We start from the raw sequence: 17,448 nt of genomic DNA, 5'->3' as shown, positions 1-17,448 counted from the left end.
GGTTCTGGCCGACCGCGGGTATCGCCTGTCGGACAGAAAACTCGTTACGACACCCAAAACCTGACAGAATTAACAACATATGTCTGCCCAGTTTGATAGAATCAGTACCAGACTCGGTCCCGAACTTCTCGTTGCTTCAACTGACCTAAAAAATTCTTAATTGTGTAGACCGCTACCAGGAACAGCGGTGGAACTCTCTATATGTATTTAATTGCGGGAATGCTTTCATGTAGTACCTTATATATTCAAAATCAAGGCCACTTTAATCTGTAAATATTTTATGAACCCGGAAGTTGGGCTGAAAGTAATTGCTAGAATTGGAATTGTGCCATTACATGAATCTGAAGAATACCATTTGGTGTATTTAATCTTTTTGTAAGTGATTTGCTCTGTCACTGGGAACAAAGCTCTGCAAGCGCTGAGCAGTCAGGATAAGCTCAGAAAAAACCCGACCGTTCTACTATTCCACTGCCAGCTCACACAGAAAGTACAGGATTCCTGTAGGGGAGGGGTAGTGAGGCAGTTTCTCATTTATCATCGTCTTTTGTTGTTCGTTTGACAATGATTTTGTATTTACGGTCAAATTATTTTATTTTTGTATAAGCAATCTTACAAAATTAAGCATGAAAGTTTGGCACTGCCCTTCAGAGTCAAATCTCTGCAACTTCTACTTAGGCAGACATATGTTTCAATTTTACTTGTTTGGCAATTTATTTCAACAGTAGAACGAAACAAACGCACCGCGGTAAACTCAGACTTATAAAATCACACAAGGTTTCAGCTGAGGTTAGGGAAGCGCTATACCAACAGCCACCCGCACCGTGCTACCTGGAAAATCGAGATCTTAACAAGAATAGCAATAATATAATAAAAATAACTACAAGATAAGAGAAGGGCACAAAAGAGGGTTTCAAGAACGCAAAGGGTAGAGAGCGCAGACAGTGAGAAACTGCAGTTAAGATTGGATGAAACTATAGAGGTAAGTCCTAGCTGTGGGGTTAGAGCACGAGTTCTCTTCCCCATCCCAGGCTCTGGTTTAGGGGCCTGAAATAGGATGTTGGCATGTGCTGGCAAACTGGGGAGATGTTATTCTCTTGATTAACTGAAAATATTATCAGCAAAATAAACTATGTGACTTCTAGAATTCACTAAGATTTATTTTGCTTTCTGATGCTTGCCATAGCTCTTCTTGCAAGCTGTTTTTTTCTCATGATCCGGTGAAGATTGTAAAGGCAAAAGGCCAGTATATGTATGATGAGAAAGGAAGACAATACCTTGACTGCATAAATAACGTTGCTCACGGTAAGTTAAAAGTCATGTTATTCAATAGCATGTTTTCCTAAGCAGAACAAGGAACAATCAGTACTTTTTACCACTGTTAGGAGGAGGGGTTGTTCAACTGGAAAAGTGGAAGAAACCTCAAGCCCATAGTTTGGGAAATTACAGTTCACGTTTGGATTTCTGTGTGCATGAATGTGCTTTGCAGATGTTTCCTGTTCTGTCTTCCTAGAAACATACTTATCTAAAATTTACAGTATTTTTTACAGTATTTTTTCCCATAAAAACTCAAGTAAAGCACCTAACTGTAAAGGTAACAAACAGCTTGACAGCTTGTTGTGTTTGTACATTACTGCTAAGGGTACAGCGGGAGGACCACTGCTCAGTGTGGTGCCTTATTTGTGTACAATGAAGTAGCTGCTGCTTTCTTACAATATTTGAAATCTCTCGTAACTGGTCAGTGCTGTCACCAACACCTAGCAGTGCTAATAATTCTTTGATGGTAACGCTTACCAGCACATTCCCAAATCTCTAAATTATTTAAATGTCAAATCCAAATATCAAATTAGACACTATTTGCTTTAGCATATCCATTTCCAGTATTAACTACAGACTTTAAAGTACAGTAGCAGGCAACTTCAAGCTTTTTGAGAGGGGAAAAAGATAAGTTTTTAGAAAACGCTTGCAAGGTGCACTGACATTGTCTTCTGCTGACATTATCGTTACTGCCCCACTGATGAAATACAATCATCGGTGGTAATAGCTCTGTACTATTAGAGAAATATAAGCTTTAAGTTTGTATGTGAATGAACACCACGTGTAATAACAGAAGAACTCTCAAACCACTCTCCACACTCTCTTGCAGTTGGACATTGTCACCCTGATATAGTAAAAGCAGCCCATGAACAAAATCAGTTGTTAAATACAAATTCTCGTTATCTTCATGACAACTTGGTCGATTATGCAGAGAGACTTTCAAAAACGCTACCTGAGAAGTTAGGCATCTTTTATTTTTTGAATTCTGGGTAAGTTGGGTGTATTATAATCGATACTGTTTTTCACTAGTTACAGCCCAGGATCATACTTTCTTAGCAGCATCTGTCGGGGTTTGGGCGTGATCTGGTGTGGATGACTATATATTGCCAAAAAAAATGGTGTGGAGGTTTTGAAGAAATTGTGGTCTGTTTTAGAACTTCTCTGACTCTGAAGTTTACGTTTAGCAAACTATCGGGAAGCTAAACTAGTGCTTTATTTAAGGGATTTAATTCTGTTTATAAGGCCTTGGACTACAAAACACTACATAAATTTTTACTGTATTAGCTTCTATGACTTGTCTTCTGAACTTGGGATTACTTCTATCATTAAAATACATGAACAACATCTATTGGGGGTGCATTCCCAGGCAAACTACAGCTTTTAAAAAAAAAAAAAAAAAAGGAAAAAAGGAACTGCTTTAAAAGTAGTTTCTGTACTCCAGCTTTTTAAGAGGGATCCTGTTCTGCTGAACAGTCCTACCTAATGTCTGCTGATTACTAAGGGATCTGCCGGTACAGTGCATCAAGTCTGTTTTCTGCAGACACAAATTGCATTGTCAAAATTCACGACATCCACAATGAAACACTTATCAAATTTTTCAATTGTAGATCCGAAGCTAACGATCTTGCCCTAAGACTGGCACGACAGTATACAAAACACGAAGACGTTATAGTTTTAGACCAGTAAGTATATTGGCAGTTTTATCTACTGTGGGGTACAAGGCTCAGTTTTGGTCTGTGGTCGGATCATTTCTGAAAACCCATTGTAACAGGAAGGCTGTAACCAGAGGGTTGAGGGAAGTAATTTTTCCCACTGTTCGGTACTTGTGACACCAGCCCAGAGAACTGTGTTCAGGTTGGGCTCTCCAGCATATGACAGACGTTAAGATACTGGAAGGAGGCCAGCAGTGGCCTGCCACAATGAGTTGGGAGCCAGAGGTTTGAGAGGTTAAGAAAATTGGATTTTGTCTGCTGTAAGAGATGACGAGAGGGAGATCTTACTACAACTATCTAATGGGAAAGAGCAGAAAAGATGGAGCCAGGCCTGAAAATGTATGGTGACAGGAAAAGAGACAACAGACATAAGTTAAAACCCGAGGAATTCTGATGAGACACAGGGAAAAACTTCTACCATGAAAGACAGTAAAAAATTAGAATGGGATGCCCAGAGAAACTGCAAGCTCCATCATTGGAGGTTATTCAGAAGTAGGCCAGACATGTCCCTTCCAGTTGTACTGCTCGTGGCTTACACTGCTGTGATTCTAGTCACCACTGGTAAACCAGTGACAAGGAGCACTGTCCCTCTGCATCCCTTAGAGTGAAGATGTGCAAAAAAAAAAATAATTCCAAATACTACTAAGCTGATTCATAGAAACTGCAGTTTGTTCTCAGCTTAAATGACTGTATTCCCACCAGGTGACAGAGCCTAGCTACTCTTTAGCCATCAGTAATGCTAATCCTAAAGAACTCTTTGATATTGAGGAAATTACTGTTTAGTTCTGCTAATTGTTTTTAAGTGCTTACCACGGACATCTGACATCCTTGATTGACATAAGCCCATATAAATTCAGAAATCTAGAAGGACAAAAGGAATGGGTCCACGTGGTATGTACTTCACCCTGTAACTATTAACTACTCGTAAATTTAATGGTCTTATTTATGATATACTGAATACAGGATATTGTTCCTTTGCATAGGCTCCTGTTCCAGACACGTACAGAGGACTTTATAGAGAAGACCATGAAGATTCAGTAACAGCCTATGCTAATGAAGTGAAAAATATTATTGAGCAAGCGCATAAGAGAGGCAGAAAGGTGAAAAGTGATTTCTTTACCCATTTGTATTGCCTTAGAAATGAGCATTGTTGACTATCAATGCCACTCAGGATTCCTGAGCTAAATAGTATGGACTTGGCAAAAAGCGAAGATTACATAATCATGCAAGAACCATCTAATGACAAAGAGCTTGCTAATTGTTAACACAATTTCCACAACTGTTCTGTATTGGGTTCAAAACATTACATGCTACGTATGTTTCAGATTGCTGCATTTTTTGCTGAATCTCTGCCAAGCGTGGGTGGTCAAATAATTCCACCAGCAGGCTATTTTCAGAAGGTTGCAGAGTAAGTGGTCATTCATTATTTCAACTTTTTGAATTTAACATACTTGCTAAATATAGATGACAGAGAATTCCTCTGCCTGCTGTAGCATATAGCTTGATAGGCGGGAAGTGGCTTATGCCTTCATGTTAGAATGTAAACTTTGTATGGCAAAGACCTATTTTTAAACATGTGATATAGAATATCAGCCTGTACAAGTTTGTTTCTTTAAGTTTGGCTAAGTAGTGCTTTCTGCATGTTCTTAATTAGTAAATATTATGTTCTGTTTCCTCTTAAGAGACAATAAAATCTGTTACGTTACAGGCACGTGCACAAGGCAGGAGGTATATTTATTGCTGATGAAATTCAAGTTGGCTTTGGCAGGGTTGGCAAGCACTTTTGGGCATTCCAGCTTCAGGGAGAAGATTTTATACCTGACATTGTCACTATGGGGAAACCCATAGGAAATGGGCACCCTCTCGCCTGCGTAGCAACAACAAAAGAAATTGCAGAAGCATTTGCAGCCACAGGAGTAGAGTATTTTAATACAGTAAGTAAAAAGCTGCCCCAGACTCTCCTTTTCTACAGGAGTCTAAGCATTATTAAAATTAGATAAACATGCATTTTTAATTACTCTTTATCACCCACACAGTTACTGTATATATTATTTGTGTCTTTCTAGTACGTAACTTCCTATTTACTGGCTCCATCTGATATAAATGCCAGTATGCTTATTATATCACTGAGTCTACACGTTCAGTGACAAGATTGCATCTTTCTTCCCTTTCCATGGCTATGCATGTTCCTTTCCTGAACTCAGTTTGGAGGAAACCCTGTTTCATGTGCGATTGGATTAGCTGTGTTAGATGTGATTGAGAAGGAACACCTTCAGGCTCATGCCACAGAAGTAGGAAACTTCCTGATGAAGTTACTCAATGAGCAGAAAATCAAGCATCCCATCATTGGCGATGTCAGGTTTGATGCTTTATTTACATTTTCAGCTGCTTTTTGTTTGGTTCAGTCAGTCATAAAAACCTCAATCTAACTGCTGTGGTTTTAAGAAATTCATCAAATCTGTGTTTTCAGCAAAAATTAACAGCCTGCTGTACATTAGATTAAAACAAACTTGAGCTTATCAAAAGTCTGATATACTTTACCACTCTAGACCAGTGCTGCTTTATTAGTTGCTAAAGGAATTCACTTTCCTATTTGAACTTTTACTTCAAGTGCACAAAGAACAGAACTAATGAGCTGGATGGAAAATATGCGTAACATCATGTCCTGTGCTGCCATTCTGAGCAGATAAAAGTCTGTACTGTATTACTACATTTCTTCAGAACGCCAATACCTGTTCCATTACTAGCCAACAAACATCAGTAACTCTGATACAGTGAAGGTTTGGTGTCACTAAAACCTTTTTCAATTTTTTTAGTTCAGCTGCAGTTCCTTCTTCTGAAAGATTGACTATTTTTATTTCTTTTAAAGGGGTGCTGGCTTATTCATTGGAGTGGACTTAATCAAGGATCAAGCAGAAAGGACCCCAGCCACAGCAGAGGCGGAGTATCTAATAACAAGGTAGGAGAACCACATAGGTCCTCCATGTGCAAGGCAAGCACACAATTACAAAGTAACCTTGCCACTCAATAGTTGTTAAAATATAGCCAACTGGCAGGAAAAGAAACCAGTCACTGCAAAAAGGCATTGTCTGGACAGCCTGCATGCTGATGCTTGTAAGTTTTTCTGAACTAGACGTAAAGGTAAACATAATTTTTTGTTACTGCTCTTTTCAGACTTAAAGAAGAATATATTCTACTGAGTACAGACGGGCCAGGAAGAAACGTGCTTAAATTCAAGCCCCCAATGTGCTTCAGTATGGAAGATGCAAGATTTGTTGTGGACACAATTGACAAAGTACTAACAGGTAGTACAGATCAAAACTGCTTTACAGAGGGTTGCTGTTGGACTGCCCTGAAGTCAATGCTGAGCATGATAGAGCCAGGATGGTTGATGCTGAGCACATAGGAAATCTAGTCTTAGTCTTAACAGCAGTTTAGCCTTCCCTTCTAAATTATTCTGGTTTTAATTCGCAAACAAAACTATTTACTCTACAGATGCATATGCCTTTTAAAATAGCTTTGCTTTTGCAGAGGTTGTTTATTTATCTGAACAATGGGGACTGGTAAAACCTGTCCAAATTTCATTCTTGACAGCCATAATCTGTTTATATTTACCACTTTATCTTTTTACACAACTTCTGCACACTCCTTATTTACCAAGTTAGTCCAAAAACTTGTCTCAAGGTCATGAATTTTCTAAATTGCTATTTTTCTCTTTCCAGATATGGAAAAAGAATGTCTGAACCAAGAGAAAAGATCCACTTGTTCCACCTGAGCAGGTATTTATTTATATTCACCCTTTACTATTTAGAAGCCAAGGTTCCTAAACATAACTCCACAAGCATTGTCACTGCTAGTAGAGCAGAACCAGATTTCCTCAGAGATCTTACTTGAAATTAATTTGCAGGAATTTCTGGCAATCTAGATGCATGGATCGGACTTGTGTACGTCTGGCATTCACAGCTACCTTCTATCAGAATCTGACGCTTCTGGGATCACTGTATGGATTCATTTGTTTGCAAGCTGGGTCTAATATGTCCCAGAAATGCCTACCACTAGAACATGCTGTGCTTGTCTGGGAAGCTTTAAGAGTGACAGGGTTTAACCCTTGGCATGCAAATGACATGCGCATCAAGACAAAAACATAGCTTTTATGCTAGCTGCTCAGTGACTTAAGTCTTCAAACAGAAGTTGTTGCAGTTGCCTAACTATTGCTTAGCAAGTCTCCCCTTAACTGCCCCTTAAGGGCAGAAGCACTGTACATTCTGCATGCCACAATTTGGGAACCTCCACTTACACTAACAGCTTTATGAAGAGCTATAAACAGTACTTTTACTACGATAGGTCCTGTTTGAAATAGTATTGTCTTCTGTTAAGTAGAGTCGAATGTTCTCTTGAGCATTTTTGACTACTTCATAGGATCATTTCAGGTTCATGGCTGTTATCTCATGCTTAAACATCAATTTACTCACAAGTTTATGGGCATTACTAAGATGGAGTCCTCTTAACTTTTTCCAAGCCTTGCAAATCTTACTCTATCTGTTGAGGTCCGTCTATGGCTTGCTTACAGAGAACATCTAGCTGCAGCTGATTTTGCCACACGCTCACAAGCACAGCGTACAGTTAACACCTTGATAACAACACCCTTTGGTACAGTTAGTATTTCTTCAGCCTACTCTGACTAAAAGACAACCAACTGGTTTTTAACCAGGTGCCCAGTAAACCTCTAGGTATGTGGATAGGAACATACCTAATGTAATCATTGTAATCAATGTAGTCATTGGTGGCCTCAGCCACCATACTACATTCACAGTGCTATGACCCTGAGCTAAGGAGAAACATGCTTCTAGTTCAGTGCAATATTAGTATAGCAGGCACAAGAAAAATGTGTTAATATTTTATTTAGCAAGTTAATGGAAAGACATACAGCTGTTTGTACTACTTATTCTCGAGAACAGAAAGATTACTCAACAGTGCCAGTTTAACTTAGAGGCCTAATGACTTAATGTGCTTGTCTGCAATCTAAACTAAGCAAGAAAAATGCCTTTATTTTCTACAGGAAACCAAGAATGCAAAAAGCCTCTTACTAAGTACAGTACTAGTATGACACTTACATATAATGTAAGCAAAAATGAGGCAATGAAGTAGATTCCTTTTAATGATGGTTTTACAAAAAAAGTAACATTATTTTCTTTCCATAGGTTTCAAACAATGTTCAAGATCTACTACTAAGAAACATTATTCTACTATAATGATGCACATTTAGTCTTCATCCTAGCATGTCTTAGACCAGATAAGTTACCTTTGATTTTGTTATTTTCAGTTACCTTGTTATTAGTAAATGCTTTAGAAGAAATAAATTTTACAAGAGCTTGTTTTAACTCTGGCAGAAGTGTGGAATTGGCTTTTATTTAAAACAGCATATCTAAACTTGATTATAAAGGAATATATTTCTAGCAGCTACTTACAAACTACATTTTCTAAATTCGTGCTCTTTCAGATTATGACTTTTTGAAACATAAGATGAGCCAATGGGTTTGGTTTTTTGTTTTGTGGTTTTGTTGGTTTTTTTTTTTTTAAATATCTGCTTCTACCTATGCAAATGCCATTCTAGCTGCCAGTACACCCAGTTCTTCCCAGGCTCCTCTGACCAGTTTCAGTATCCAGTTTCGTAACAAGGTCCCTGGTAGCCCTATATTCAACAAACAGTCTCAGTGACCAGATAAAGTCAAAAACTTCAGTCCCAAATTCATAACATCAAATGCATGAGGAACAGACAGCTGAGGGCCATGGCTTCCAAACCAGTTCTTACAAAATACTCTGTCCTCAAGAAATATCCAAGTAGATTAGTAAATTCAGAGTACATTACAGCCATAAGCAACAACCTTGTGTACCAAGCCCTTGCTTTCAACTAGTCAATTACACATTCTTTGTATCACAAACTTTTCATGCAAAGAAAGGGAAAGCTAGCTCTGCATTTAAGTACCAGTGTCCTCAATTTCTACTTAAGGCCACATCACCTTGTCAAGGAAGCATTACCTGAGAACCTGCTTCCAAAAAACTTCAACGTAACAGCCAGCTAACAAACAATACACTAGCCAGAAGTACTGCAGCGGTATGGTCCTGATACTATGCAAATTCCCTGTTGGAAAGCAAACTTGTTTGCTAGAAAAATATTCTGCTACCCCTTATTTCATAAGAAAACAAGTAACAGTATGCAATAGAGTAAAGCCATTTCCATTTTAAATCTTGAGACAGTAATACCTTTAAATACTGTACTCATTTGTTTCAGTGGTCTGCATTTTTTTTTTATTTGCAAGTAAATTGGGCATTAGGTTACATACTCCAGCTGTAAAGACTGGAGATTTAAAACCTATCAGATTTAAAATCTGATTCAACTTTTTATTCAAGATTTCCATTTAACCCCAGAAAAGTCTTACAGACTTCTAACTTCAAGTTTTTCTTTTTAAGTACAGCCAGCAGGGAGCAGCATATTACAGTCCCCTGCAGGAATAGCTGCATCCCTTGTTAAAAAAAGGGAAAAGGTCACTAGTAACATCTGTTTATGTCTTGCTTTAGTTACTTGGTTTGATTCCACTTCTGGTTCCCATTTGTTCAAATAGAATTCATTACAAGAAAAAAAAAAATTGTTGGGGTTTAACTTTAAAAGGAAAGTGAAAATCAAAATTGATTACTGCAACCAAGATTAGAAGTTTACTTTTGTGCAGCAACACTTGCTATTTATTTGTAAATCTGAGATTGGGACTATTCTACAGCAAGACAGGCAAATCACATGGTAGGTATTGCCTCAAAACAATGGTAAAAAAGTCAAAAAAAGGAGAGCATATTTCTAGCTGGTCACTGATCTCTAGAGAAAGAGATGACTCTTTAGAGGCAGCTTTTTCCCCCCCCCGACTCACAACTTTAGTGGAATTTCTTTAGCCTTTTTTGATACACATAAAGGCTGATAAAAACACTCAGACTCTGCATTGGTAATGTAATGTCTGTCTAACCTGTCTTTCAAGAACTTGTAAAGTCTCAGACTCAAGACAGTGAAACACGAGGGAAGTGCAGCTAGCTTTCTGCACACCTTCTAGCTTTCTCCTGCCATGCTGTCTAGATTCCCAAGCCCTACCTGAAACCTATGCCTCTGGCTTCTCCTAGCAGAGCCCTACAATGCAGACACTAATAGAGTCATTATGCTGAGCCTCTGTGCTTGTCTACAACATGAGCCACCAGCACAGCCTCCACAACAGCCGGGGTTTCTGCCCAAGTTCTCTTCCATATCCTCCAGGCAGAAGTGACTGTGGTTTTTAGCCACCACTTAACTGCAATGAGCACAACTACTAATACAACCTTCTAGTTCAAAGATTAAAATCATTTAAGCACAACTCTTCACCTATCAAGGTACTGCCATGAACTACTTTCTGGGAACAGTATACTGGCGTTTTACTAATACATAAGCTGAAGAATGGCACAAGACACTAGATTACGCCTTTTTTATTTCAAAAGCTAGGATAGCTTCAATATCCATGTCATGGTGAATCAGAACACATGTAAAATACCTTACAATACATTAGATTCCAAAAAGGTACCAAAAAGTACAGTAAAATTAACACTTCCATTACAGGAAATGTATGACACAAAAACAATACAAAATAAAAAGGTGGAAAGTGACACTGGTTCCCTAAGATGCATCTCATTCTGTACAACTGGAGAAATGCAGAGTCCATAGTTAACTCCAAGAGGCAGTCCCTAGATGCAGAGCTGCAGCTTTAAGCAGACCCTCAAAATCAGTTTCAGTTTAACCTATTAATAAAATCATTAATTAATATCTTCAGCAAGGCTAAAATTTACACACCACACTGTCTAGACAACTAGTTATCTGTAAGTATTAAACATGTAAAACATTTCCAGGGAGCTCTTCCAAGTAAGATGCACATTTAACAGGCCATAGAAATTTATTGTAAAGTTAAATTTGGTACAGAACTGAAATATCCATCTACAGCATTGTATACAAAACCTATGCAGTCATTTTCCAAAAGAGACCATGCCACTGCATACCTGAATAAGTTTGATCAATATGGCTTGTAGTTATTCTGATGACCACCACGTCTTGGTGTCTTCCCATAATTTGCACTGCCTTGACCTATGAACAAGAGAACAAATGCATTAAACTGCTAATTAGTTACGCTTGCTTATACCCAATACAGTTCTCTTTACTTACTGTAATCATAGCCTGGTCCATATCCATAATACCCATATCCTGAATAATCATAGCCTCCATAGCCACCATAACCTTGCTGATAGCCGTATCCTTGATTCCCATAACCCTGGTTCCAGTAATTGCCATAACCTTGATTCCAATTTTGACTTTGAGCTATAGAAGGGAAAACCATCCACAAAATCCCATTTTAGTACACACAACTTATTTAGAATGTGTCCATACTAAAGTAGTGCGTGTGGTACTTACCGCCACCTCTTCCACCTCTGCCTCTTCCTCCATAGCTACCTCTTCCTCCACCACTACTGAACTGTTGCTGCTGGTATACTTCTTTTGGCTGTGCTACCTTAATCTCGCACTGAAAATAAAAAAAACAAGGAAGAGTGTGTATACTGTCTTATAGCAGCAGCATGCAACCTAACCACCTAGAATGCCAGAGGTTGCTCTAGAGGCAAAGGAAGTATACATGCTGTGCTCCATCATGTGACCAGGACTAATGCATATCCATAAACATCTGATTTGTTGTGCCGCCTGGGCAAAGGTAAGTCACTGTTGGTCCTTCAAAGCAGGCCACTGCTTTCAGAGTATTTTATACTGCCTATTCCCTACCACCAGCTTCCCCATGGAAGAGAAAGGTTAGTCATTACGGGCCATACAAAGCAGGCCAATGCTTTCACAGTATTTTAATACCGCCTATTCTCTACTAACAACTCCCCCATGGAAGAAGTGCTGAGGCCACCTCAGCATAGCCACTGCTCCTGTAGGAGCCACAAGGCTGCCCTCTGTCCTGGCACAACCTCTAAGACCAGGCTGTTGCTATTGGACCACTTCACCTGAGCTGCACTGAATGAACAAGGCTCTGAGAAATGCACCAGAACGAGTTTTCCTGGCAGCCTTTGTACAGCCTATACCCTGAGCATCTGCATTGGACTGTAAAGTACACTTAGCAACACTTGAAACCATCACTTATCAAATACTAAGAACAGCTAAAAACAACCAGAATTGACATTTCCAAGACAGGTTCCCAAGCTGCAGTTCAAGCTGTCAGCCAGTTTCCTAGTTCCTGAATCCTTGCACAGTCCAAGATGAAAGCTACTGCTGCTGTGAAAGAACAACTCCCTGTGATAGCAGCACCTGAGCAAGCCTGGCTTGGAATTCTTCACACAGGAGCTTTAAGGTAATAACTTGCACTTTTTATTATCACTATGACACGAGAACAAGCCATAGTCACGATACACAGATAGGATTTCTCAGCTCTCTTTGCACATAAGCATTCATCTCTCCTGAAAACAAACTTTTCTGCTAACTACTGTGTCCTGACAATCACCAGTGCATTAGGTTTGTCAAAATTTATTCTGTGCTGTCAAGACCAGTCGTAAACTAAGTGCAATCTAAGTCACTGTGCCACACAGCATGACCAGATCTAATAGGGCTTTGAAGTTAGCATATGGTCAGCGCTGGCCATGGAGCAAGGGAAGAGGAACACCTCCAGCCATCATACATCATTTGCCTCCAGTCCTCTTCTCATTAGCTTAACACATGAGCCTCTATTAACTATTCCCACAGATGAGCACTGTCAGCTGTTCAGAACACCACATACCACTTTTACAGTAGTTCACATAATCAGCTGACCAGGTACAAGTTGCCATAAGCAAACATTTACTCTCTGCATCCTTGTATTGGGTTTACATGACAAGGTTTTGGTAGCAGGGAGAGCTGCAGAGGGGGGGCTTCTGAGAGAAGACACCAGAAGCTGTCCCCATGTCAGACAGAGCCAGTTTCAGCCAGCTGCTTACAGAGTTAGTGGCTGTAAGCCTGAATTTATGTAAGTGCTCTATGCTGAAAACAGGTATGTATCTGTTGAAATGGCTTCTATTGATAGACTGATACATAAATAAGGGAGATTTTTCCATATGTGTTTTCATAGAATCAAAGAATAGTTTAGGTTGGAAGAGACCTTAAAGATCAAGTTCCGACCCCCCTGCCATAGGCAGGGACACCTTCCACTATTTAATGAAAGCAATTAGATACTTTACATAGAAAAGTCCTTAGAACATAGCAAGTGTTAAAGCCACAAAAGTATTGGCAAAGAACCTCAGTAGCCTCTGCGACTGAACTTACAGGAAAAAAACCACAAACCAAAACAAAACACTCTGGTAAACTGCAAGCTGTCCTTAATTTGGGTACCTTGAAATCAGAGGTCTCCAAAATCCTTTTCAGATTGTAGATATAGTGGCATTATACTTAATAACTTGGACAAAAATTTAAAAGTCAAAGTTTCTACCTTGCTTCCACTGACGTTATGGAATTTCTTCTCCAGAACCTTCTTCACCGGATCCTCTTCCTTGAAAGTGATGAACACAAACCCCCTCCTTTTGTTGGTCTTTGGATCCATTGGAAGTTCAATTGCTTCAATCTGAAGACATGAAATACTGTTTTCAGACTTGTATTTTAGCAGAACACTTAAATGCATGACATTTGGGAGAGTAAAACAGACAGTAAGTTGCCTAACGATGCATATTATGCAACACCAAAGTTGCAATATTCTCTACTAACATTGGCTTTCAGACCAGAGGTTTCAATTTTACAACTCCTGAAAACAATTTTAACATTAGGTAAAATGGTATGAGTTAGAGGCAAGGGTTTTTAAGTAGGAATGGAAGCATCTAGTGCAGTGTGTGCCTTCCTTGCTCTCAAGACAGGAAACCTCTGTATCAGTTATGGAAGACTTGATACATCTGAAGTTAATTTAATTTGCAACTTGCAAATTATTAGTAAACTAAACAGCGACTGTTTCAGTGTTTACTATGAGAACATTACACACCTCTCCAAATTCTCCAAAGTATTCCCTGATTTTCTCTTCTGTGGCTTCTGGGTTTAGTCCACCAACAAATATTTTCTTCACTGGATCCTTTTTCATTGCCATGGCCTTCTTGGGGTCAATTAGTCGTCCATCTAGCCTGTGTTCTTTCTGTTCCAGAACCTGAAAGATAGTTTGATAGGATTAACTCAAGCTAAAAAGTTTTCCCTAGAAATTAAGAAACAGAAATATGAAGTTTAAATTCACCTTTTCAACACTCCCAGGTTCTTTGAAGAGAATAAATCCAAAGCCTCTGGATCTTCCTGTGTTAGGGTCCATCTTTATCGTACAGTCGGTTACCTCACCAAATTTGGTGAAGTAATCTTTCAAATCTTTTTTGCTTGTATCCCAACTGAGGCCGCCAACAAACATCTTCCTGAAATTTCAAAGAGACAACAGCTATTTAGATCCAGGAAGTACATCAGAAAAGCACATGCAGCAAGATGCTCACAGTGGTACACACCTCAGCAGCATTGTCAGAAACAAGATCAACTGTTAAAAGTCTATCACTTTTGCATCTTGTGAAAAGCTAGTGATACTGTGGGAATGCACAAGGCAGGTTTCTCGCCTCTCTTTTGAGGGAATGACACAATGCACCCTGAAGTTTATTACAGACAATGAGAAACACTGAAAATTGCCTAAAATATTCCTTGCCTTATGTTTTTTTAACATTATCTAAAATATTCCTTGCCAGTAATTTACATTCTTTCAACAATATTCTGTTATTTGCAACAAAGCAGTATTGATTATAAAGTACTGCCAACTCAGTTTTTGGAAAGAACCTAGCATCATTCCTACTGCTTTGAAAGCGCTCAGGATAGAATAAGGCATCAAAAGCAAAATACTTGAGGCCTTTTAGGATTCGGACAAATAAATGGCTGTAAAAATTTTAGTCCTAAGAACAATATGCAAAATTTAAATGAGGTATCCACAACCTCCAAGAACAGTCACATACAACAGAAGGGACTTTGGACCTGCCTTAACTACTGTGTTGTGCACTTCCTCCTTAGTTACTGAATCTAGCTCTATCTTCATCAGTACTACAGGAGTATCCTCCACTATTAGTCTTTACTTTCATGAAGGGACAGTACAGGAGTTCCCTGCCCACCTTCCCACACAAAATATCCTCCGAAGCATCTCAAAGAGCTAAATACCAGTGAAGCACAATACAGAAGTGAAGCTAACAAACAAAACTTAGATCAGTCAATAAGGCATTTTTCAAATGCCTCACTTCAAATGAAAACATTAATAACATGGCTGTATTTTCTATTTTCAGAGTTTCCAAGGTAACAAACTAAGCTTTTAAAAGCATTCAAGCCTTTTTATCTAACTATAGACTAAAGCAGTTTAAGATGTCATTATTCTGTTTAGAGGCAACCTAGATTTGGCACTAGAAGCTAGCAGCACTTTAGGAACTAGACTATGTTTAAATAAAATTGGCTTTTGGTGTTTATGTGTAACTTTGATTTTTTAAAACTAGCGTCCATTTATGTTCAAAAGGCAACATGAGGAAAGAGAAAGTATAGGTGCTATGTTTTTCTTCCTTAAACTGGATGAAACCGTATCCTTTGTAGGCTAAACCCTTATTTTTTCAGAAGATCAAGCTGTCTACTCTTAACTGAGAAGTGCAGCGTGATACATAGGGTCCAAGTAAAGGCTGCGTGCTTCTTGCAGCCATTATAATAGAGCCTTACAGAAAAGGCCTTACGAAGTTTACTAAGCCTTTCAATAACAGGTGAAAGAAAGGTAACTTGATGGATTCCTTCTCATCACAACAGTTTACTGACCACACATCACTGCTACAGTCTGTACAGACTGACAGTGGTTTTCCATAGCATACCCTGTCATCACTGACTTGCACTTACAGAATGATCAAGAGAAATTCAATGGTTAGGGGATGACAGGATTCTGTCTGGAGGTAGCTTTAGCTGCTTTATGCCATCAGGTTGGGGCTGTGGTGCACACACAGATGTTGCCACACACTAAATTCACCTCTTACCACAGCAGCAGATATCACACTTTGTAATTTACAGTCCTTTGTTTTGTTATTGGAATGATTGATACCTACATATACCTAAACACCACAATGTAAAACTTTTGCAATTAAGACCGAATTCTAAGTATGTGGCTTTGCCATCAGAGGCCACTCTTAACTTGTAGTCTCTTTTTTTCCTCCCAAGTGTATTAGTGCAGCTAAATCCAAGCACGTTTCAGCTCTTAACAAAATACTGCATCCTGAACTGTGCCTTGGACAGCTCTTGTTTTAGCACAGTGCTGAATTTTTCACATAGGTCAATCCTTCTTAATAACAGTTTTTCTTAGAAGTTTCATTTCACATGAATTTGGGGTTGAAACTTGTCACCTCCTATGCGAGAAAGGGAAAGAGTATCACCCACTTTTCAGGGCAGAATACTAAAAAAGTAGAAGAAAATACACACACAGCTACAAGGCCTGCTTCTCAATCCTTCTACTGACTGCAAAAGGTACATCCGGCCCTAGGTTATAGGAAACTCGTGCAAATCTTAGTCCTTCCCTTACAGCCAAAAATCTATTATGCTACTATGGCTTCAGCTCTCTGTTCAACCTGAGGTATCCGACTCCGGTTCAGAGCCCAGGGATAACAAAGGGAGTTCCAATTAAAAACACAGGGTAGCTTGATTACCAAAGACCTGCTTGGGAAACAGGCAGGTAATTTTCAAGTCAAGCACATATAGTCATCAACAAACTAACTACAATAGGAAAGAAATTACTCTTTTGTACACAAGGATGCCACTACCAAAACACAGCGAGACCACACTGACTCCTCCAGAAAGCACTTATACGAGATAAGCTGTTTTCTGACAATGCTGCGAAAGTAGTACACCAAAATCGCTCTTACTGGTTCAAACACACGGCACATCATCTCAATCATGCTGTTTTTCCCTCACTCCCTCCAAAAATACTTAGCTTACCTCGACTGGCTTGCAAAGGTAGGATTTTTTTTTTTTTTTAAGATGCGTTACACAAAACGCGCTCGCATTTACACCGACGCCCGTGGCGATCGGTCAAAGCGATCTCCACAAAGTTTGAACCAGCCCACCCCGTCCCGACAGAAAACAACTCCCTCCATCCGCTCCTTTCCTTAGAAAAGGAAAAGGATGAGGAAAAAAAGCGGGATGCGAAGCGAGCCGAGGTATAAATCCCCTTCCATTTTACAGCGTGAGACGGCAACAAACCCGCTCCCCGCCCCTCCCCCCGCCACCACATGGCGCCAACAAAAGGCAGCTCCAGAACAAAGGACCCGCTGCTGCTGCAGGCCCGCCGCCTCACCGCCCGCCCGATCCCTCCGCACCGGGGCC

The 17,448-nt window shown here is 39.4% G+C and overlaps 2 protein-coding genes across 3 annotated transcripts in view; one reads left to right on the top strand and one right to left on the bottom strand.

Annotated features, from left to right (window-relative positions):
- The window catches only part of HNRNPAB (heterogeneous nuclear ribonucleoprotein A/B), a 22,893-nt gene extending 8,411 nt beyond the window's left edge, over nt 1–14,482 (bottom strand). The window contains exons 1-6 of one of the 2 annotated variants that reach the window (XM_009891187.1): nt 14,318–14,482; nt 14,075–14,233; nt 13,535–13,666; nt 11,500–11,608; nt 11,254–11,406; nt 11,091–11,175 (exon numbers count right to left, since the gene is read on the bottom strand). In XM_009891187.1, coding sequence (XP_009889489.1) covers nt 11,105–11,175; nt 11,254–11,406; nt 11,500–11,608; nt 13,535–13,666; nt 14,075–14,233; nt 14,318–14,482 — 789 coding nt within the window. In that variant the 3' untranslated portion in view covers nt 11,091–11,104. Of the gene's footprint in view, nt 1–10,510; nt 11,176–11,253; nt 11,407–11,499; nt 11,609–13,534; nt 13,667–14,074; nt 14,234–14,317 lie in introns of those variants that run through there. The other variant, XM_009891179.1, reaches the window with a different exon arrangement.
- PHYKPL (5-phosphohydroxy-L-lysine phospho-lyase) lies at nt 1,116–8,402 on the top strand. The gene is made up of 12 exons (XM_009891168.1): nt 1,116–1,302; nt 2,144–2,303; nt 2,922–2,996; nt 3,830–3,917; nt 4,010–4,126; nt 4,352–4,434; nt 4,735–4,960; nt 5,231–5,385; nt 5,896–5,985; nt 6,201–6,331; nt 6,749–6,805; nt 8,228–8,402. The coding sequence occupies exons 1-11, from the start codon at nt 1,248–1,250 to the stop codon at nt 6,799–6,801; spliced, it is 1,233 nt and encodes a 410-aa protein (XP_009889470.1). The 5' UTR covers nt 1,116–1,247; the 3' UTR covers nt 6,802–6,805; nt 8,228–8,402.
- Nucleotides 14,483–17,448: the final 2,966 nt, after the last annotated feature.

The sequence above is a fragment of the Charadrius vociferus genome, unplaced genomic scaffold, assembly GCF_000708025.1.
Source record: "Charadrius vociferus isolate BGI_N301 unplaced genomic scaffold, ASM70802v2 scaffold370, whole genome shotgun sequence".
In the NCBI taxonomy this organism is placed as follows: Eukaryota; Metazoa; Chordata; class Aves; order Charadriiformes; family Charadriidae; genus Charadrius; species Charadrius vociferus.
This window is presented reverse-complemented; position numbering and strand designations above follow the sequence as displayed.